The 23,190-nt window shown below is 43.6% G+C and overlaps 1 protein-coding gene and 1 pseudogene across 1 annotated transcript in view; one reads left to right on the forward strand and one right to left on the reverse strand.

The window, feature by feature from the left end:
* Positions 1–882: 882 nt before the first annotated feature.
* LOC136391811 (keratin-associated protein 10-3-like) lies at positions 883–8,528 on the reverse strand (annotated as a pseudogene).
* A 182-nt stretch (positions 8,529–8,710) lies between these two features.
* The window catches only part of TSPEAR (thrombospondin type laminin G domain and EAR repeats), a 60,057-nt gene continuing 45,577 nt past the window's right edge, over positions 8,711–23,190 (forward strand). The window contains exon 1 of the mRNA XM_066365904.1: positions 8,711–8,824. Within this exon, the coding sequence (XP_066222001.1) occupies positions 8,726–8,824 (99 nt within the window). The 5' untranslated portion in view covers positions 8,711–8,725. The remainder of the gene's footprint in view (positions 8,825–23,190) is intronic.

Genomic DNA, 23,190 nt, shown 5'->3' on the forward strand with positions numbered 1-23,190 from the left:
GGACTGGGCCATGCAGCCAACATTCAGAGGAATGGACCCTGGAGATTCTAACAGGGGGTGCTGGGGAGACATGAGAAACCTTGACCTAACTTATTGGGGGCTCTGGGCTCCATGACAAATGTTACCAACTCCCATTCTACCAGTGGTGTCTTGTTTGCACAGACCCATGGCAAATATGTCTGTGGATAAGTTTCAAAGTCACATCAAGAAAAATTACTGTTCAGTGAGTAAGTACAGAAAGGTGAAGGATGAACCCTAGATGGCCCCAAATGGCCAAAGGGCTATGCAGCCTGCCATACCCTCCACCACCCAGTCAGGAAGTCTGAGAGCCACAGAAAACCATGCAGGGCCCTTCCAGACATCAGAGGGTCATGTACAAAGGGAAAACAGGGCAGTGCAACTGAGAAAGGACAAGGAAGACACATAGACGTTAGTGCAGTGCTCAGTTCAGGGGCATTTATTGGTCAGTTTGCGCAAGTGTATCCAGACAAGGCTCAGGGTCAAAGACTGATGGAGGCTGAGCTGGTCCTCATGAGGGGTAAGAGATATGGACGGGGCCCTGCCACGAGGGCTTCCTAGTAGCCCCTCAAGAGCCACAACTTTGAGTACGGTCACTTCATTCTTCCACATCGTCCAGCTCAGAAGCAGGCTGGACCAGCAGACACTAGGAAATGGTCTAACTCCTAGCACATTTCAGAACAAGGCAGTCAGATTCCACAGGTGACCTGACCCTGACCTGAAAGAGGACAGCCTCACGACATAGGTGAGGACTGGACTGAGGCGTGTCTGGGTGAACCACAGTCATGGGGTGGGACCTGAGCCCAGCTGGCCTTGGGGAGATGTGCTCAGTCAGCAGCAGGGCTTCTGGAATGAAGTGGGAACTTAGCAGGCTGGGCAGGAGCGGGCAGGATGGCAGAGCAGGGACATGCAGGATGCTGAGCAGCAGCAGCTGGGCTAGCAAGAAGAGGCTGGGGCACAGCAGGAAGAGACAGGCACACAGCAGGCAGGTCTACACACAGGGCGGCAGATGAGGGACATGCAGGAGGATGGTTTGCAGTAGCACGAGGAAGCTGGACAAGGTGTGGCCCCAGAGCAGATGGGCACGCAGCTCGCAGGCTTTCAGCAGACGGGTGTGCAGCAGATGGGCTTGCAGCAGAAGGGCACACAGAAGGCCTGCTGGCTGGGAGAGGAGGTGCAACAGGAGGGTTGGCAGCTAGACTGCTTGTAGCATGAGAGCATGAAGGAGCTGGTGCAGGCTGATTGGCAGGGGCTGGGTCCACAAGTCATTTGGTAGCAGGGGCTGGACACATATCTCACTGGGGTGCAGATAAGGGTCTGGCAGGGGGTTGGAGCACAGTAGCTGGGGGCACAGCAGGTGGGCTGGTAGCAGCAGGGGACAGAGCAGGTGGGCTGGCAGCAGCTGGGGACATAGCAGGAGGGCTCATAGCAGCTCTCTGGACAGTCGTCCACCTGCCAAGCGGACTCAGTGCAAGAGTCACAAGAACCAGGCTAGCAGACACGGTTGCCATAGCTCTTAAAATTGGCTTGGGGAGTGTTCACCTGTTTTTAGTCTTAGAAAGAAAACTTAAGGTGGAGTGTAGGCTATCTTCTTGTCTTAGTGGGATTATGGAGGCCAAGGCAGCACCGGCTATATGGGGTGTGAGATCTTGGTCCCTGATCTGGGAATCCTGTGGTGGATTGCCCTGCTGGTGGAACCAGGTCATGTGCATTGTAGTTGGCGGTTTATTTGGTTTCTAAATAAAGACAGTATGAGTCATAAGGTGTATGCAATACTGTATCAGTGTCCTTGAGCTGCCAAAACTCCACAGGCAGTTGGGCTCACACAGCAGAAATGCATTTTCTTTGCAGTCTGGAGGCCACAAGATCAAGGTGTCGGCAGGGCTGGTTCTAAGGCTGTGAGGGAGAATCTGCCCCAAAATTCTCCCCCAGCTTTCGGTGTTTGCGTGCCATCTTTGAGCTCCTTGGCTTGTAGAAGCACCATCCTGCTCTCTGCCTCCATGTTCACAAGGCCTTCTCCTTATGTACCCCTCGGTGTCCAAATTTCCCCTTCTCATAAGGCCATCAGTCAAATTGGATTAGGACTCACCCTAATAACCTCATTTTAACTTGATTGCATCTATAAAGACCCTATTTTCAAATAAAGTCACATTCATAGACCCTGGGGCTGAGGGCCAAGCAACACTTTAGAGACACAGTTCAGCCCATCACAAGCACCTGCTCTGAATCAGACACTCACTAGGGTCAGGGATGGAAGGAGAGGCTGAGCAGGTTCTTTTCTCGGGGCTTTGGGTCTACAGCAGGTGAGAGATGGGGTACAGGCAGCACATGGCTTGATGGGTTTGGCAGCATCCATGTGACTTCTGCTTATTCCAGGGCACAGCTCATGGGGTGATTTTTAAAAGTTCATTTTATCAAATGATCATAAAAGGAGTACAGAGAATTTTCATATGCCCCTCACCCACCTTCCTCTAATGTCGCCATCTTACACAACCATAGGTCAATTATCAAATTTTAGAAACCATATTTGTACCTTATTATTCACTGAAAGACACACTGCATTTGAGTTACCAGTTCCCCATGAATGTGTCCCTGTGTTTCCTAACCCCACATGGCATTTGTCAGACCTCCTTCTTTACCTGTCTGGGACAATTACTCAGGTTCCCCATGCTGTATGACCTTGACACTTCTGAGGAGCACTGGTTGGGTGTTTTATAGAACGTCCCTCACTTTGGGTTTGTCTGATGTTTTATCATAATCAGTCTGCAGCTGCTTTATTTGGGGGAAGAACCTCACAGAAGTCATGTGTCCAGTGAAGCAGGGGTACAGGGTGTCCGTATGCCTTATCTCTTAAGAATATGACCATTTTCCCTTTTGTAATTAATACATATTTGGAAAATATTTTTTTAAAGACATTGAAATCATTCTGTTTCTACTGAAACCTCTTCTCAGTGGCTTCAGCACCTGTCTGGAGACTATGTCTGCAGCCACAGTCCCTGCAGCATTCTCATGGTGACTTCCCCCCTCCTCAGCCCAATGCCATTTACTGGTTAAAATTCTTCTGTAAGGAAGAGTTGTCTCTTCTCCTCCATTTGTTTATTTGTTCTGTTATTTATTTCAATATGGACTAAAGAGTATTTATATCATTGAGTTGTATGACAACATTGTCATTTTCTATTCTTGTTGTTCAAACTGTTTCAACTTCGACCATCAGAGGTACATGTACTGACACATGCCTGAACTTGGAAGCACATTCAGTCTTTCCCTTATGGATCATGTTAGCTGCAGTGTTTTCTGGTTTAGCTTTCTCAAGCGAAAAGCTCCTTGTTACCGCTGAGAGACTCTATAAAGAACAGATGCTGGATTTCATGAAATGCATTTTGTGCATCATATCTTATCTTTTTTAAAGTCCATTAATATAGTGAATTACATTAATTGATTATTTTTAAAAACTTTTTATTTTGCAATAGTTATTGATTTATGAGAAATTGTGAAGCTAAAACAGAGATGTGCCGCATACCCCCATTCATTGATTTCTAAATATGGAAGTAGTCTTGAGTTCCTAAGAAAGAAAGAAAATTATTCTGCTGTTCCACTTGTTTATGCATCATTGGTTGATTCTTTTGTGTGTCCTGACCGGGGATGGAACCCACAACCTTGGTGTATTGGGCTGATGCTCTAACCAACTGAGCTACTTGGCCACAGGTCATTTTGTCTTCTTTAAATGTTTGGTAGAATTTTCTAAGAAACTGGAGTTTTCTTCCCTAGATAGCAGACATCCCTGGTACCTGCTTCTTATTTAAATGTATTTTGGTAGTTTGTGCCAGTTGAGGAGTGGGTTCACTTCCTCTGAGGCTTTGACTAATAAGCCTAATGTTGTGTGTAGGGTTACCCCATTATCCTTTTGCTTTCTGAAAATGTTTAGTTATATCCCCTGGGGTTTTTTTCCCCTTGATATTGATATCTTGATTCTTCTCGTTTTTCTCTGGTCAGTTCGGCTAGAAGTAGTTGATCAATGTTATCAATCTTCCTGAAGAACCAGCTTTGATTTCATTGACTTTTGTTTTCAGTGACCTTAATTTCTCCCCTTGTCCTTCCTTTACTTGCTCGGGGTTTTTAAGTTTCTTCAAAATTAGATGGTTGATTTGATACGTTCCTTTTCTGACAGAGCTCTTACTATTGTAAATCACCCTCTCCTTTAGCATGTCCTTAAGTCCTCCTGTGCCAACGGTCCTGGTCTGAACCTGGTTCTTTGCATGAGCTGATCTCCCAGCACCTCCTGGCTCTGACTCCATAATTCCTGGGTTTACATCTTCATTTTAAGGGTAACAATGATGAACTGGGAGTTCACATGCAGTGTAATTGGAGGCAGGTAAAGCGCTAGGCACTGAGCCTGTGGACTTTGACAGCCTGCAGCCCAAGGCCCTTGCAGCAGGATCTAACTGCTCTTCGTGTTCTCACTTGCCAGGAGGATGGCAGATAGGGAAACAAGGGGAGCTGGCTGGATGGGAAAGTACTCATGCCTGGCAAGAGAGAGCAGGGTTTTTGTTGCAAAGGTCTCTGGGGGCAGGGACTGCCCCTTTATCTTCGCCTCTCCCACTTCTCAGCTCCTGGCAGAGGTGAGTCCAGGAAGAGGCATTTTGGATCAATGGAGAAATGTTCTGTGGGTTAGACCCTGAGGGCCACAGAGCACCCTGTCCTGGAAGAGCACCTATCAACCCCCTGCCCTGCAGCCTGCATGCTGTCACTCTGTCTTCTGTCTCCTGAAGTCCATGTGTCCCTGAGGCCAGGTAGTCACTGTTCCTAAAGGACAGCATTTGAAAGGGGCGGAAAAGAGGGTTCCAGTTCTGAGCTGGCAAATGTGGAGCCAGCAGATGGCCTTGTTCCTGGGCTCTGCATACGGATTTTCCCATGCCAGCTGACCAAGGCACCCCGATGCCCTGTTGCCTGTTTGTGTAACATGAACTTAATGTCAGCTCCTTATGAGCAACATGGATCTTACTCCAGAGACCTGTTAGCCAGCCTTGCAGCCTGCCTTCCTGCAGGCACACACAGGTCCTTCTGCAAACTTGGGTGGGAAGTTAAACATTTCCTATAAAGTAGCCTGACACAGGTTGACTGCTTCGTGAGGGATGCGAAATCTCTTTCTGATCTAGTCTTGATGAGGCAATCTGTATTTGGGGAGCAGCTCTTGCCAGCCAGATGAGACTTCCAATCCCTCCCAGTCTTGCACAAAAGAGGGACACCACCTTCTGTGGCTGTTGAGGAGACCGAGCCTCTGAGAGGTCAATTAGAGGACACAGCAGGGCCCAGGAGAACTGGGTGCTCATGCCACTGCCTTTGCCGTGCCTGATCCTGTGGAAAAGGCATGCATTCTGGAGCCCTTGATGCCAAGGCGCTGAGGCAGACCTTGGAGCATGACAGAAGGAGGAGGTGTTTTGAATTTAAAATTATTGATGCATGTACAGGACTTAGCTCATGCTGGTCCAGGGGGTGCTCTGTGCCATGTTTGCTGGATTATTGTTGGTCTCCTCGCTATTTCGGGGCCCCAGCCCCAGAGAGCCCGATGGCCTCATTAAGAGCCCAGGGCCAGCCTATTTCACGCCCTGACCTCCTTTCAAACAAGTTAAGGAAAGCAGGTTTGAGCCCCCAGAAGGGACATCAGTCACTTTCCCCTTTGTGCTCCAGCTTTATATGGGCTCCCTCTTTCCTTTTCCAACTGGGAGAATAGGAAAAGAATGATATCTTTTTACTGCTTTGTTTGCATCTCTCTGACCTGTATGACTGGAGCCTTCTGTCACATGGGTGTGAGCCTTTTGGGTTCCTTCTTTTGTAAGTTGCCTGCTTTTCTTTCTTTTTTTTTTTTTTTTCTTTTTTGAGGATTGTTCTTATGTTTTCCTGTGGATTCTCAGGGATCCCCATTCCTTTTGTACCCTTTCAGTTCTAGGAGTGGCAAGCACCTTTCCCATCTGCCCATAGCCATGGGTACTGCCCGTGCGGTCCGTCCTGAGCAGAGATTTTGATGTGGGCAGATGTATCAACTTCTTCCTGAAGGTTTGTATTTAATTGAGTTTGTCTGGGACTTCCATAACCTGAGATCACAGGAACAGCTCTGTTCCTCTCTCTGATTGGGGAGTTTTATCTTTCACCCTTCCTGGAGTTGACAATGGTAATTCCTGTTCAGGGTGGAATTGAGCCTGACTTCTTCCCCACAGAGTCCTGCTTTCCTATCACCACCCACCATCCCTCCGGTTGGCCAGTGTGGTACCTGCATTGCCTACCTGTGGGTCCCTCTGAGCTCTCAGAGCTCCTCTCGTCAGTGCTCCCTATTTCTTCTTAGCCCCAAACTGGACTATTTTGTTGTTCTGGCTCTGTAGTTGGTCTTACTGTCCCATAGTTAACCGTTCTATACCCTAACTTAAGCTTTTGGAAAGAAACTTTTCCTGGTCCCTGGACACCCCATTTAAATCAACGAAATCCACAGAGTGAAGATTTTATCAGCCATTTAGTTCTCTCTCCCTTCCTGTGCCTAATGGAGGAACCCCTGCCTAGAGATTGTCTAAAGTGCTGCCATGTGTTTACCTGGCTCATGGCCTCACTCCTGCACTTCCAGCAAAGGCAGCAGGCCCCTCCTGAAAACCTTGGTCTTCAGGGGCTCCAGTATAGAAAGCCTCCCCAAAGAACAAATCAGGGCATGGGGAACTTGGTTCCTGGCCAGAAACTTAGGCTTGATCTGTCAGGCCTGGCCACTGGCAGTCACAGAGGCTTCACCCTACCACATGGCAGGCTTGGGGCACAGGCAGGGCATGCCCCCTCTCCGCCAGTAGCATCTGCATCTCTTGCCTGGTGCCTGCATTTGGAGGCCTCCTTGTGTGGGGTCTTGCAGGTACTTTTCTGACTCTGACTCGATGTCCTACACCTTCCATTTCTAGCCCTTCCTCCCTTTCCTGCCTGCAGGAGGCTTTTGTCCTGGGGTTCCTTCACATGTCCTTCTGTGGGGGTGATGGGGGGGCCAGTGCCTCCCCTGGTTCAGCCTCTTGCGTGTACTACCGCAGCAGGTGATTATAAATGTTACTGTTCCTTCCCTTTCCTCCGACCCCTGGCAACTCCGCTCTTCCTCCACCTCCGTTGGGCTCTGATGGGGGCACTCACCACCTGTCCATTTTAAAGGTGAGGAATCTGAGGCTCAGAGAGCTTCCTGAGTTGTGGATTGTAAGACCTTGAAGTTTAGGGCCTTAAGTGTAGCCAGCTTTGAGTCAGTGTGTCCGTGGCCACCACATCCTGTGCTGAATTGTAGGTACTTGAGAGCAATGACAATTTATTTTTGAAACCACCTTTTCAAAACGATCGCCCAAATCAAAACAAGCCAAGACTGTTTACCCATAACTGTTTGTAGCAGATGCCGGTCTCCACTATTTGGGGTTGGTGGAAGCTCAAGACAGGCAGGGGTAGGGGAGAGTTTACAGTGAAAAGGGACACTCCATGTGCCTGAGGAAGGCTAAGATATGGGGAGGCTGGAGGCAGCGCCGGGATTGGAGCTCCTATGTGACCGATTGTTCATGGGAGTGACCTGGCTCTTCTGGTTGATCCCGAGTTGGAAATGAGGACAAAAATCAGGGGATCTGGTGTTCACTGGTCACTCCCATCCTGGACGTTCTGGGCTGATAGCTGCAGAGGCTGCGGGTCAGTTCTCTTGCCCTGCGTGTATAGCTCAGCCATCGTCTGTTGTACATCAACATGAACACGAGAGGTGCTAATGAATGTATAAATTGACTAGAATTAGCTCTTGCAGAACTTCATCCCCTGCACGTGTCTGACCGTCCTGAGACAGCCTTGACTTTCATAAGCACAGTCCCTCACTGGTTCCTGTATCCAGTGGGAACTTTTCCAGGAAGATACAATGCTCAGCGTCTCTTAAGCCTTGAAAACCTTCCCATGCATATGTAGACAAGGCAGAGACAGACACGAGTGCGTGTGGACTGAGTATCTGTCAGTGAGAAGACTGAGTGTTGGCATGGATAGGGGTGCAGAGGAAATAGGAAGAGACTGTTTTAATTAAACAATGCAGGGAGAGGCTCACACTGGAATTAACTGACTTCAGGGTCCCCCTCACTGTTAATGAGCTCTAATTACTTATGCCTGGAGCTTAGCCAGACTGCTGCATGCTCTGGAAGCCAGGCAGCCTGCTTGGAGAAGGACCCATGTTCCCTTAATGAGGGGCTGGACACTGGTGGGGCCACAGCTAAAACTGAGAAAGGCAAACCCACAGCCAGGAGGGACCCATATAACCAGTGTCTCTCAAAGTTTTGGGGGGGAGGTGAATTTAGGGTGCACAGTGTTTGTCCAGAGCTCCAAGTTTTCATGAGTCCCTAACCAGGCACAACTCCGCAGGTCCTGGAATCAAAACTTCATACCCCAGTCAGCCCCAGACTTGGGTCAAGGTCAGGCTCCAGAAACACAAATTCCTCCAGACACCAGCCCTTGGGGCTCTTGCAAGGATTCTGTACCATGCTGAGAGCTGGCCTGCTGCATGGGGTGCCCTGTAAACATCCTGGCATAACCCACCTGTGGTTTTCTTGACACAGATCTGCGCCCCCTGGACATCCTGGCAGAAGCCATCCCTCCAAATGGCGCTGAGAGTGGAATCAGCGTCATGCGGGTTCAAGGAGCACTGGGACTCCAGCTCTCGGCCACCGCCCCCCACGCCATGAGCTTTCCTGCATCGAAGATTTTCATCAGATGTGACCTCTTTCCCGAAGAGTTTTCGATCGTTGTAACCTTGAAAGTTCCCAATCTTCCCCCAAAGGTCAGTGACACTTCTTATCTCTGTGCTAGAACAACCCAATGTCCTCAGGGCCAGAGCGTGCATAGGGCATGACTAACTCAGGTTGCAGAGAGGCAACAATCAAGGTCTCTTATACCTTTAGAGTCAGAAGTACTGGCCTTGATTGGTAGTGAGGTCCCCATCACTGCGAGTGCAAAGGCAGAGACTGTGTGGCCATTTGCTTGGGGTTTGTACTGGCAATTCTTGCAATTATAATTTTTCTAGTGTGCTAACATGTCAGACACTAAGAATACTGCTTAGAGTTTTTAGTTTAATATCTTTTAGCAGGAAAGGTAAACAGTAAACTAACAAAACTTAACTTTTTGGGATCTGATTACCTGTGCCTTGCCATCCCATCCAGCCCAGACTCAGGACTGGGAGCTTCAGAGGGGAGGTGTCAGGATTGGATGAATGATGTCCAATGCTGTTCCCTGTGGGTTCCAAGACAACACACTTCCTCGGTGTGCAACAAACCATTTCTATTTACAAGTCTGATCCTTGCTCTCCCATAACTGTGATCCTCCTTGTGGGTTTTGTCTGTGGACTGTGATTCTGTCTGATCTTTCCTTAACATAAAAATGATGTTTTGCAGTTCTCAGAATATTAGTTTTGCAGTTCTTTTGTTCCTACATACTTGTTTATTTTATCTAATTTATATAATTTATTAGTACATCATTATTTATAATAATTCTTTATAATTATATTTATTTCCATAAGTTGTTAGCAATGTCCCCCCTTTTGTTTCTGACTCTAGTAATATGAGCCTTCTCTCCTTCATAATTAACGTACCTAACGTCAATTTTGTTGATTTTTCCCCCCAAAGAACCAGCTTTTGGTTTTATTGATCTTTCTCTATCATTTTTCTACTCTCTATTTCATTTCTTTCTCTTCTAATATTTATTATTTTGTTAATTCTGCTTGCTTCAGGCTTATCGATTTGAGACCTGTAGGTACTTAGAGCTATAAACGTCTCTCTTAGGAATATATTAGCCGGAGCCCATATGCTCTGCTTCTTTGGTCTTCATTTTTATTCATCTCAACGTAGTTTAGTTTCCCTTTTGATTTCTTCTCTGATCCTTTGGTTAGTTAGGCACGTTGTTTCATTTCCACATATTTATGAGTTTCCTAATTCTTTCTGCTATTAATTTCTAATTTCATTCCATTGTGTTCAGGGAAAGTACTTTGTGTTATTTCTACTTTTAAAAACTTACTTAGTTTTGTTTTATGTCCTAGTATATATTCTGTCCTAGAGAATGTTCGTGTGCAGTTCTGAATAATCCTGACTCTGCCGTTGTTGGGTGGGGTGTTTGGTAGGTGTCTGTTAGGTCCTGTTGGTTTGTCCTGTTGCTCAAGTCCCCTGTGTCCTTGTTGATCTTCACAATTTCTCATAAATCAATAACTATTGCAAAATAAAAGTTTAAAAAATAATCAATTAATGTAATTTACTATATTAATGGACTTTTAAAAAGATAAGATATGATGCACAAAATGCATTTCATGAAATCCAGCATCTGTTCTTGATAGAGTCTCTCAACAGTAACAAGGAGCTTTTCGCTTGAGAAAGCTAAACCAGAAAACACTGCAGCTAACATGATCCATAAGGGAAAGACTGAATGTGCTTCCAAGTTCAGGCATGTGTGAGTACATGTACCTCTCCTGCTGCATCTTCTCCCCCTGCCAGCAGTCTGGCTGCACAACCATCTGTTGCACACCTGTCTGTAGCAAGCCTGTGTGCTCTGTGTCCGTCTGCTCTGGAGGTAAACCCTACTCCTCATCCTGCTGCAGACCCTCCTCCTCTGTGTCCCTCATCTGTCACCCTGTGTGCAGACCCGCCTGCTGCTTTCCTGTCTCTTCCTGCTGTGCCCCCCTCCTCCTGCCAACCCTGCTGCTGAAGCCTAGCTTCTTGTGTGTTCCTGCTCTGTGACCCCATGTGCTCCTGCCTCACTTGCTGTGTCCCTGCTCCAGCCCAGAATTCCTGCTGTTCTTAGAACCAACTCTAACTTCTACTTGAAATCTTTGGAGCCTTGATTCCAACCTGGGTTCTCCTTCTGCCCTTGATCCACCCACCCATCAGGCTGGCTCCACCCTCACTGCCTAGTCTGGCTCTGAGTTTCCTTCATCCCCTGTATTTTATGCAGTGTCCTCCTCTGTGACTTGGTTGATGTTACTTTGTCCAGCCTTATGTGAGTGATTTGCCTATTAACAAATAAAGTCATTATGAGTCCTTCTTTGAGACATGAGTGCATATATGTAAGATGATGGGGAAGAGCCTGAAGAGCTTGGTGTGGCATGTGGGCTGGGCCACTTGAGAACTGGCCTGGAGCTGCATCTGGGTGGCAGCATCAATGGGCAGGGCTGGCCCTCTGTCAGGGTTTCTTATGGAACTGATTTCCCTGAAGCCTCCAGTGTAAGGGATCTTGCTCACCTAGAAGACTCCTGAGTGCCTCCCAGACACCTCTACCAGTGAGGGACAGAAAGTCTACTTGCTCAGGCCCTGGACCTTGCACATCAGGACCTCAAGATTTTGCTAGGAATGAAGGAGATCCCATTTCATTAGTCATTTATCTGAAGGCATGAAACCCATCCAGACTCAGCTTTGAGTGGGTTGGTTCTAGGCACTCTTCAGTGATCCCAGGCACAGGGTTGGTGCTTCCCTCTGTATGAAGATGCTAGGAAGATGAAACCACATGGGGTGATGATGGAGACTGTGTTAGTCAGGATTCTCCAGAGAAACAACCTATAGGCTGTGTGTGTATACAGAGAAATTTATTTTGACTTACATGATTGTGGGGCCTGGGAAGTCCAAATATCTTAAGGCAGGCTGGAAATGCATAGAAGAGTTGGTGTAACTTGACCCCAAATATGATCTGGAGGTAGAATTCCTTCCTATTCTGGAAACTCAATCTTTTTTCATAAGGTCTGCAACTGATTATGTGGGCCCCACCCACACTATGGAGAGCAATCTGCTTTACTCTAAGTCCACTGATTTAACATTAATCTTGTCTAAGAAATACTTTCTCAGCAACATCCAGATGTGTTTGACCACACAACTGATGGGCACCTGGCCTGGCCAAGTCAACACATCACAGGGACCAATAGCCCAGAGGGAAGAGTATTTGGAAATGGCAGGGCTCATTCAGTGCTCCCCTCAAGATCTCAAGTGTTTGTCCTTAAAACCACTGAATGGCTTCTCTGTGGTGGTAATTTTGTTCCTTTTTGTTTCCATGAATTTTTAATCCAGCAACTGGCTGTTAACTTTCCTTGGACACTTGCTTGAAAGGAAAGGGGGAGGCCTGGTTAAGAGTGCAAATCTTATCTACAGGTGCTGACTACCAGTCCCTGTCCTGCCAACCTTGGGCTGCATGACCTTAAGCAAGTTGCTTAACCTCTCTGTGCCCAGACTTCTCATCTGTTCACATCGAATTGATGTAAAAATTGTATGAACAGATGAAAAGTGCTCAGAATACCACATGACATAGAATGAAGCAAAAACTGATTGAACTTCATCAAAAAATAGATAAATTTATATATATACTCTGATAGTTCAAGAATCATCTCTAAATAAGTGATAGAACAAATAGGTAATCAGGAAGGATATAAATTATTTAAACAATACTATTAACTCATTTGAATTATTCAACCTTTAGATAACACCATACCTCAAAACATTATTTTTTTTAATTCTCATCTCCCACTCTTTCTTCTTTGGCAACCATCAGCTTGTTCTCTATGTTTATTTCTGTTTCATTTGTTCATTCATTTATTTTGTTTTGTTTTAGATTCCACATATCAGTGAGATCATACAGTATTTATCTTTCTCTGTCTGACTTATTTCACTGAGCATAATACCTACTAGGTCCATCTATGTTGTTTCAAATGACAATATTTCATTCTATTTAATTTCTAAGCAATATTCCACTGTGTGTATGTATATAGCACATCTTTTTGTCCATTTATCTATTGATGTACAAATAAGTTGCTTCCATCTCTTGGCTATTGCTAGTAATTCTATAATGAATATATGGGTACATATATCTTTTTAAATTAATATTTTTGTTTTCTTTAAATAAATACCCAGAAGTGGAATTGCTGGATCATATAGCATATCTATTTTTAATTTTTTAGGAATCTCCATACTGTTTTCCATAGTGATTGAACCAATTTACAATTCCAGCAACAAGGGATTGTAACAAAGGTTCCCTTTTCTCTATATCTTGGCCAACATTTTCTGTTTATTGATTTATTCATGATAGCCATTCTGACAGATGTGAGGTGATATCACATTGTGGTTTTGATTTGCATTTCCCTGATGATTAGTGATATTGAACATCTTTTCACAATGTCTGTTGGCCATCTGTATGTTCTCTTGGGAGAAATGTCTATTCAGGTCTTCTACCCATTTTTTTAATTGAATTGTTGGTTTTTGGGGGGGAGGGGATGTCAAGTTGTATGAATTCCTTATATATTTTAAATATTAATCCTTTATTGATGTATCACTTGCAAATATCCTCTCTCGTTCAGTAGGTTGTCTTTTGTTTTGTTGATGGTTTCCTTCACTGTGAAAATCTTTTTAGTTTGATGTAGTCCCATTTGTTTATTTTTCTTTTGTTGCTCTTGCCCAAGAGGCATATCCAAAAAAAAAATTGCTAAATGTAATGTCAAAGAGTTTACTGCCTATATTTCCTTCTAGGAGTTTTATGGTTTCAGGTCTAACATGTATGTCTTTAATCGATCCATTTTGAGTTTATTTTTATATATGGAGTAGGAAAGTGGTCCAGTTTTACTTTTGGGGATGTATCTGTCCAGTTTTGCTGACACTACTTATTGAAGAGACTGTTTTTTCCCCATTGTATATCCTTGTCTTTTTGTCATAGGTTAATTTAACATATAAGTGAGGATTTATTTCTGGCCTCTGTTCTATTCTATTTATCTATCTATCTATATTTATGTCAGCACCCCATACTGTTTGGATTATTGTAACTTTGTAGCATGGTTTTATATTAGGGAGCATGATACCTGCCACTATGTTTTTCCTTGAGATTTCTTTGGCTATTTGGGATCTTTTGTGATTCCATATGAATTTTAGAATCAGTTTTTCTCATTCTGAGAAAAATGTTATTGGATTTTGATAAGTATTGCATTAAATCTGTCTATTACTTTAAGTAGTAGGATAATTTAACAATATTAATCCTTCCAATCCATGAGCAAAATATAGCTTCCATTTTTTCTATCTTGTTCAGTTTCTTTCTTCAATATCATGCAATTTTCAGAGCACAGGTCCTTCATCTCTTTGGTTAAATTTAACCCTAAGTATCTTACACTTTTTAAAAATTTAAAAAATTTATATATGTGATTACATCAAACTAAAAAGCTTTTGCACAGCAAAGGAAACCATCAACAAAATGAAAAGACACCCCACTGAATGAGAGAACATATTCTTCAATACATCTGATAAGTGGTTAGTAACAAAAATCTATAAAGAACTTTTAAAACTCAATGCCAAGTATCTTATACTTTTTTTTAAATAAATTTTTATTTTAATGGGGTGACATCAATAAATCAGGGTACATACATTCAAAGAAAACATTTCCAGGTTATCTTGTCATTTAGTTCTGTTGCATACCCATCACCCGAAGAGAGATCGTCCTCCGCCACCCTCCATCCAGTTCTCTCTGTACCCCTCCCCCTCCCCCTCTCCCTCCTTCCCTCCCCCCAGCCCCCGTAACCACCACACTCCCGTCCATGCCTCTTAGTCTCGCTTCTATGTCCCACCAATGTATGGAATCCTGCAGTTCCTGTTTTTTTCTGATTCGCCCATTTCACCCCACACAATGCTACCAAGACTCCACCATTCCGCTGCAAGTGATCCGATGTCATCATTTCTCCTAGCTGAATAGTATACCATGGTGTATATGTGCCCCATCTTCTTTATCCAGTCCTCTATTTTTTTTTACAGTGATTAAAAGCCTTTAAGCAAACTCTTGGCCAATACAGCAAGAATCCCTAAAAGAGTAGTGTCCTTAACATGTTCACCAAGTCCAAGTTGGCCCCATCACCATGCCAAATCCCTGAAAAATGCAACCCAACCACAGTTCAGTCTGTTAGGAGCTGTCACAGGGAGCAGGAGTCCAGGAAAGTTCCCCACAGGAAAAGTCCGCATGGCACTGGAATTGTTGTCACCATTCTATACTTTGCAGCTCATGTCCAAGTCCCAATGACCGCTGCTTCCAGCTGGTAATGATTCAGGTAGACTGGAAAAAGCCATTTGCAGCATGCGTGGATATGGAGCTTCTGTTCTCCTCTGCCTGGAGAGTTGAGACCAGGTTGCTTTTCCCTGGAGCTCTGTGACTGTGACCTGGTAAAGAGAACTTTGGGATACACTAAGCTGGGTGGCAAAGGTAAATTCATAATACAAGTTGGCAAAAGGAGGAAAGAGAGCTCTAAATTAGGAGTAGGTCCCAGCCTGAAATATGAGTGGGGCATTGAGGTAGGAGGGATAAAGGAAACACTATATATTAAGCAAAGCAGCAGAAAATAGGACTATCAACACCCACAACAGAGATCTTTGAGGGAAGAATAAAAAACCTGACTATTCAGGCAAAACATAGTTAAGTGGCCCTTGTGCAAATGAGATCAGTTTACCTGCTTCTTGGAAGAAATACCCTAGGCTCGTCCACAGTGTCGTAGATGGGGCCGACGGCCCTGGGCACCTTTAGCCTTCAGTGGCAAACCCCAGCTTTCTGGGCAAAGTTAGGTCATCGGTGGCTGGAACAGGGCTGGAAGAGACTGAACCCTCCCTTAGAGGAGCGAGGGGGAAGCCCACCTTCCAGTGTCCCTGTTTCCTCACAGCAGAGGCGTGTAAGCCGGGCAGGCTTTAGCTCAATGACCTTCCTTTCCACTATTGAAGCAGGACCCAGATGGCATCCTATGAGACCCCTTTGGGGCGTTGGAGCCTTTAAGGGTGTATCCTAAAAGCTGGTAGTTCCCCTGATCTCTATTGGGCTTTTTCTGCCTCTAGGTATCTTAAAAGGCATTCTCAGAAGATCTCACTGAGGGGTTTGAGGATCCCCATCCACCTATATAAATCTTTTCCATATATCTGGAGCTATTTGGAAAAAAGACAGAACAGTGTTATTAACTAGATCTAATAAAGAAGGTAGTAGTTTGCAGGCAAAAAAGATTTGGTGTCTCCTGTTCATCAGCATGTAAAATCTTCTTTCAAAAGAAATGTAAAATAAATTTTTTTTTTTTTAAGTAAAAAGCATGATATGGTAGACCCGTCGGAGTCATTGGCCTGGTGTGCAGGCTTCCTGGGTTCGATTCCTGGCCAGAGCACACAGGAGAAGCGCCCATCTACCTCTCCACCCCTCCCCCTCTCCTTCCTCTTCGTCTCTCTCCTCCCGCCCGCAACCAAGGCTCCACCAGAGCAAAGCCACCCTGGGCACTAAGGATGGCCCCATGGCCTCCGCCCCAGTCATTAGAATGGCTCCGGTTGCAACAGAGCAACACTCCAGATGGGCAGAGCATTCCCCCCTAGTAAGCATGCCAGGTGGATCCCAGTCAGGCACATGCAGGAGTCTGACTGCCTCCCCATCCCCATCCTCAGAAAAATACAAAAAATAAATAAATAAAAGAAAAAATACTAAAAAAAAGGGGGGGGGGGCATTCCCTTGTGCTAAAGCTCCAGGGAGCATGGAGTGAGCTTGAGTATGTCCTATGAAACATGGAGCTCTATGTTGACATATAAGACTTTGAAGAAGGAGGAACTGCTGAAATAGTTTATCAGCATTTGTCCCTAAGACAGCAGTCTTTATAGTGGGAACACCATACGTAAATATTTGCTGTCTGTCTATAGATTAAGGGGGGAATATGGCCAATGCTGAAAAGCCATGATCTTTGTGCCCCTCCCCTCCCCCAACCCCCTCCCTCTCCTCCCCCCACCCTGTAACCCCAACACTGTTGTTCATGTCTCTGAGTCTCATCTTTATGTCCCACCTATGTATGGAAACATATAGTTCTTAGTTTTTTCTGATTTACTTCTTTCACTCAGTATAATGTTATCAAGGCCCATCCATGTTGTTGTAAAAGATCCTATGTCATCATTTCTTATGGCTGAGTAGTATTCCATAGTATATATATACCAAATCTTTTTAATCCACTGGTCCTCTGATGGACACTTGGGCTGTTTCCAAATCTTTGCTATCGTGAACAATGCTGCCATAAACATGGGGGTGCATTTCTTCTTTTCAAACAGTGCTATGGTGTTCTTGGGGTATATTCCTAACAGTGGTATAGCTGGGTCAAAAGGCAGTTTGATTTTTAATTTCTTGAGGAATCTCCATACTGTTTTCCACAGTGGCTGCACCAGTCTGCATTCCCACCAGCAGTGCAGGAGGGTTCCCTTTTCTCCACATCCTCGTCAGCACTTATTCTGTGTTGTTTTATTGATGAGCGCCATTCTGACTGGTGTGAGATGATATCTCATTGTGGTTTTAATTTGCATTTCTCTAATCATTAGTGATGTTGAACATTTTTTCATATGCCTGTTGGCCATCTGTGTGTCCTCTTTGGAGAAGTGTCTATTCATTTCTTTTGCCCATTTTTGGATTGGGTTGTTTGTCTTCCTGGTATTAAGTTTTACAAGTTCTTTATAAATTTTGGTTATTAACCCCTTATCAGACATATTATCCAATATGTTTTCCCAATGTGTAGTTTGTCTTTTTATTCTGTTCTTATTGTCTTTAGCTGTGCAGAAGCTTTTTAGTTTGATAAAGTCCCATTTGTTGATCCTGTCTTTTATTTCACTTGCCTGTGGAGACAAATCAGCAAATATATTGCTGCGAGAGATGTCAGAGAGCTTACTGCCTATGTTTTCTTCTAAGATGCTTATGGTTTCACAGCTTACATTCAAGTCTTTTATCCATTTTGAGTTTATTTTTGTGAGTGGTGTAAGTTGGTGGTCTAGTTTCATTTTTTTGCAGGTAGCTGTCCAGTTTTCCCAACACCATTTGTTGAAGAGGCTGTCTTTACTCCATTGTATTGTCTTACCTCTTTTGTCAAATATCAGTTGTCCATAGAGCTGTGGGTTTATTTCTGAGTTCTCTGTTCTGTTCCATTGATCTATGTGCCTGTTCTTATGCCAGTACCATGCTGTTTTGAGTACAATGGCCTTATAATATAACTTGATATCTGGAAGTGTGATACCTCCCGCTTTTTTCTTTCTTTTCAGGATTGCTGAGGCTATTCGTGTTCTTTTTTGGTTCCATATAAATTTTTGGAATATGTGTTCTATGTCTTTGAAGTAAGTCATTGGTATTTTAATCAGTATTGCATTGAATTTATAAATTGCTTTGGGTAATATAGACATTATAATGATGTTTATTCTTCCTAACCATGAGCATGGTATATGCCTCCACTTATTCGTATCTTCCCTGATTTCTTTTATCAATGTTTTATAATTTTCCGAGTACATGTCTTAATCTCCTTGGTTAGATTTATTCCCAGGTACTTTATTTTTTTGGTTGCAATGGTAAAGGGGATTGATTCCCTGATTTCTCTTTCTGGCAGTTCATTATTAGTATATAAAAATGCCTCTGATTTCTGAGTATTGATTTTATATCCTGCCACCTTGCCAAATTCACTTACCAGGTCTAGTAGTTTTTTGACTGAGACGTTAGGGTTTTCTATATACAATATCATGTCATCTGTATATAATGATAGTTTTACTTCTTCTTTTCCAATTTGGATGCCTTTTATTTCTTTTTCTTGTCTGATTGCTGTGGCTAGGACTTCCAGAACTATGTTAAATAAGAGTGGTGAAAGGGGGCACCCTGCCTTGTTCCTGATCTTAAGGGGATTGCTTTTAATTTTTGCCCATTGAGTATGATGTTGGCTGTGGGTTTGTCATAGATGGCCTTTATCATGTTGAGGTATGTTCCCTGTATTCCCACTTTGCTGAGAGTTTTGATCATGAATGGGTGCTGGACTTTATCAAATGCTTTTTCTGCATCTATTGAAATTATCATGTTGTTTTTCTCCTTTCTTTTGTTTATGTGATGAATCACATTGATTGATTTGCGAATATTGTACCAGCCTTGCCTCCCAAGAATAAATCCTATTTGATCATGGTTGTATGATTTTTTCCATATATTGCTGGATCTGGTTTGCTAATATTTTGTTGAGGATTTTTGCATCTAAATTCATCAGGGATATTGGCCTATAATTTTTTGTGTGTGTGTTGTCTTTGCCTGGTTTTGGAATCAGAGTTATGCTCGCCTCATAAAAGGAGTTTGGAAGTCTTTCTTCCTCTTGAATTTTTTGAAATAGCTTGAGAAGGATAGGAGTTAGTTCTTCTTTGAATATTTGGTAGAATTCACTTGTGAAGCCATCAGGCCCAGGACTTTTCTTTTTTGGGGGTTTTTTGATAGCTGTTTCAATCTCATTTGTTGTAATTGGTCTGTTTAGGTTTTCTGATTCTTCTAGATTGATTTTTGGAAGATTATATGTTTCAAGGAATTTGTCCATTTCATCTAGGTTGTCTAGTTTTTTGGCATACAGTTCTTCATAGTATTTTCTTACAATATTTTGTATTTCTGTTGTGTCAGTTGTTATTTCTCCACTTTAGTTTCTAATTTTATTTATTTGAGTCCTCTCTCTTTTTTTCTTGGTGAGTCTGGTTAAAGGTTCATCGATCTTGTTTACCTTTTCAAAGAACCAGTTCCTGGTTTCATTGATCTTCTGTATTGTTTCTTTAGCCTCTATGTCATTTATTTCTGCTCTGATCTTTATTATTTCCTTCCTTCTACTACATTTAGGCTTTACTTGCTGTTCTTTTTCTAGTTATTTTAGATGTAGGGTCAGGTTGTTTATTTGAGCTATTTCCAGCTTCTTGAGGTATGCCTGTAATGCTATAAACTTCCCTCTCAGGACTGCTTTTGCTGTGTCCCATAAATTTTGAGTTGATGTATGCTCATTATCATTTGTTTCTAGGAATTTTTAAATTTCTTCTTTAATCTCAGTGTTAACCCATTCATTGTTTAATAACGTGCTATTTAGTTTCCAAGTGTTTGAATGTTTTTCAATTTTTCTATTGTGGTTGATTTCTAGTTTAATGCCATTGTGATCAGAGAAAGTGTTCAATATGATTTCAATCTTCTTAAATTTGTTGAGCCCGCTTTTGTGCCCTAACATGTGGTCTATTCTAGAGAATGTACCATGAGCGCTTGAAAAGAATGTATATTCTGCTGTTTTAGGGTGAAAAGTTCTGAAGATATCTATTAAATCGAGTTGATCTAATATGTCCTTTAAGTCTGCTGTTTCTTTGTTAATTTTCTTTCTTGAGGATCTATCTAATGATGTTAATGGGGTACTGAAATCCCCTACTATTATAGTATTGCTGTTGATCTCGCCCTTTAAGTCTATCAAAGTCTGCTTTATATATTTAGGTGCTCCTATATTAGGTGCGTAGATATTTATAATGGTTATATCTTCCTTTTGGATTGCTCCCTTTATCATTATGTAGTGACCTTCTTTATCTCTAAGTATGGTCTTTGTTTTAAAGTCCATTTTGTCTGATATAAGTATTGTGACCCCAGCTTTTTTTTCATTTCCATTTGCATGAAATATTTTTTTCCATCCCTTTATCTTCAGTCTGTGTGCATCTTTTGATTTAAGGTGTGTCTCTTGTAGACAGCATATGTATGGGTCCTGTTTTCTTATCCACGCAGCTACCCTATGTCTCTTGATCAGATCATTTAAGCCATTAACATTTAAGGTTATTACTGATATGTAATTGTTTATTGCCATTTTTTTTCTTTAAAACTGTTGTTCTCTTTTGCTATATTCTTTTTTTCCTTTGATCTGTTTACAACAGGTCCCTTAGCATTTCTTGCAGCCTTGGTTTGGTTGCAGTGAAATCCTTGAGTTTTTTTTTTGTCTGTAAAGCTTTTTATTTCTCCTTCAATTTTAAATGATAGCCTTGCTGGATAAAGTAGTCTTGGTTGTAGGTTCTTGTTCTGCATTACTTTGAATATTTCTTGCCATTCCCTTCTGGCCTCAAGTGTTTCTGTTGAGAAGTCAGAAGTCATCCTTATGGGGGCTCCTTTGTAGGTGATAGTCTTTTTTTCTCTAGCAGCTTTTAATATTTTCTCTTTATCATTTAGCTTTGGTAATTTAATTATGATGTGTCTTGGTGTTGGTTTCTTTGGGTTTCTCCTTAATGGAGTTCTCTGTGCTTCCTGAACATGTGAAATGTTTTCCTGCCTTAATTGGGGGAAGTTTTCTGCTATAATATGTTTGAACAAAGTCTCTACCCCTTGTTCTTTCTCTTCTTCTTCAGGAACCCCTATGATACGGATGTTATTTCTCTTCATGTTGTCACAGAGCTCTCTTAGAGTTTCCTCAGACTTTTTGAGTCTCTTTTCTTTTTTCTGCTCTGCTTCCGTGCCTTTACTTATTGTGTCCTCTAACTCACTGATTCGATTCTCTGCTTCATCCATCCTGCTTTTAATTCCTTCCATTGTATTCTTTATTTCAGATATTGTATTTGTCATTTCTGTCTGATTCTTTTTTATTATTTCAATGTCCTTTTTTATATATGTTATCTCTTTATTTAGGTTTTCGTAATGGCCATCTATGGTTGTTCTAATATCTTTGAGCATCCTAACAATCGTTATTTTAAACTTTTCATCTGGTAATTTGGTTATATCTGATTCACTTAGGTCCTTTTCTGGGGATTTCTCTTGGTTTATTTGTGTTGTATTTCTCTGCCTCCACATTTTCTCTTCACAGGAGTGGCTGTGATCACGTGCTCAGGTGCACAAGGGTTGGTGGCTTTGGCCTTTGCCCCGCCCCTGTGTGTGACGTTATGATCGGTCCTGAGGGCACTAGCGAGCACCTTTGCTCAGCTGCAGGTCTCCGCCTGTTTCTGAGCTTTCGCCCTGCCTTTGCAGGATGATCCCACTCAAGGAACAGCTGCTAGCCTTGGCTCTACTGCAGGGCAGGGCTGCGTGCCCAAGCTCAGCTCCGTAGCGGAACTCCGCCTCTTCTGGGCTTTTGGCTCCACCCCCGCGGGAGGAGCTGGCTACCAAGTCAGACAGCAAGCCTGGGTTGCACAGGCGGGGCAGGGCTGTGCTCCTCTGCCCTTGCTCCGGGGCTGGTTTCTACCCTTTCCGGGTTCCCGCCCTTCTCCCGGAGGCTGGATTACAGGCTGCCGGTGGCCAAGCTTGACAGCTTTTGCACGCCCCCTTCTCCCCAGCTGGGCAAGATTGAGCTCACACCTGAGCCCAGTGGTGGCCAGCCGGCTTCTGCCCCTGCCAGCAGAACCGCGCCTTTGTCTCCCGCTGCCGCCCGCTCTCCGGTGCACCCTCAGCCGTGTGGGTGGGGGCGTTGCAACTCGGACCCTAAGACTCACTACTGTAGACCCGAAAGCTCCCTCCTTCTATGCGACTCTGCTCTGAATGCTGTGGAGGAGCTTGTTTGGCTGCTTTCCTGCTTCCCTTTGCTGGTATTGCTGTTTCCGGGGAAAATATTCACTTCAGCTTTGGGGAGTGACTCGTCCCAGGGGTTAGGGTGGCTATCTCCCAAAATGTTTCTCCCTATGCCTCCTAGATTGCACTCTCTTCCTGTTACTGTGGTTTTTCCCCCTCTCCCCCCATCCCCAGGAGCCCCAGGTGATTGTTTTTGAGAGAGATGTTCTGCGCGGTCCCTTTAAGAAGGATCCTGGGTCTGAGAAATCAGACTCTCTCACAAACAGTATCCTGACTTGTTTCCAGCTAAATACTGTCCTTACGCCTCTTCTGGGCTCTGGGGCTGCAGGCTGGGGCTTTGTTCCTGGGGCTCAGGACCCTTTCCCCTCTGCTAAACTCACTTCCTGCCACGCGAGTCTCTCCCTGCTGCCGTTCGTTCCAAGGAGCTGGGCAGCCCTCTCCGCGTTTCCGCTTTTCCTACCAGTCTCTGTGTGGCTTCTTCAGTGTTCCTTGGTTAAAGAGTCCTTTTAGTTTAGTCCAAAGTTGGTTTTTCCAGATGATAGTTCATAAAATTCGTTTGTAATCCACTTTGGTTCTGGGAGGTAGATGCTGGTACGTCCGCCTACTCCAGTGCCATCTTGTCTCTCCTCATCTTATACTTTTTGATGCAATTGTACATGGAATTGTTTTTTTAATTTCTTCTTCTGATTGTTTGTTGTTGGTATTTAAAGACACAATAGATTTATGTACATTGATTCTGTATCCTGCAACTTTACTGACATCATCTATTCTAATAAGTTTTTTGTTGATTTTTTAGGGTTTTCTATATATAGTATCATGTCATCTGAAAATAATAAAAGTTTTACTTCATCCTTTCCAATT

This window comes from Saccopteryx leptura, chromosome 2 (assembly GCF_036850995.1).
Source record: "Saccopteryx leptura isolate mSacLep1 chromosome 2, mSacLep1_pri_phased_curated, whole genome shotgun sequence".
NCBI classification, from domain to species: domain Eukaryota; kingdom Metazoa; phylum Chordata; class Mammalia; order Chiroptera; family Emballonuridae; genus Saccopteryx; species Saccopteryx leptura.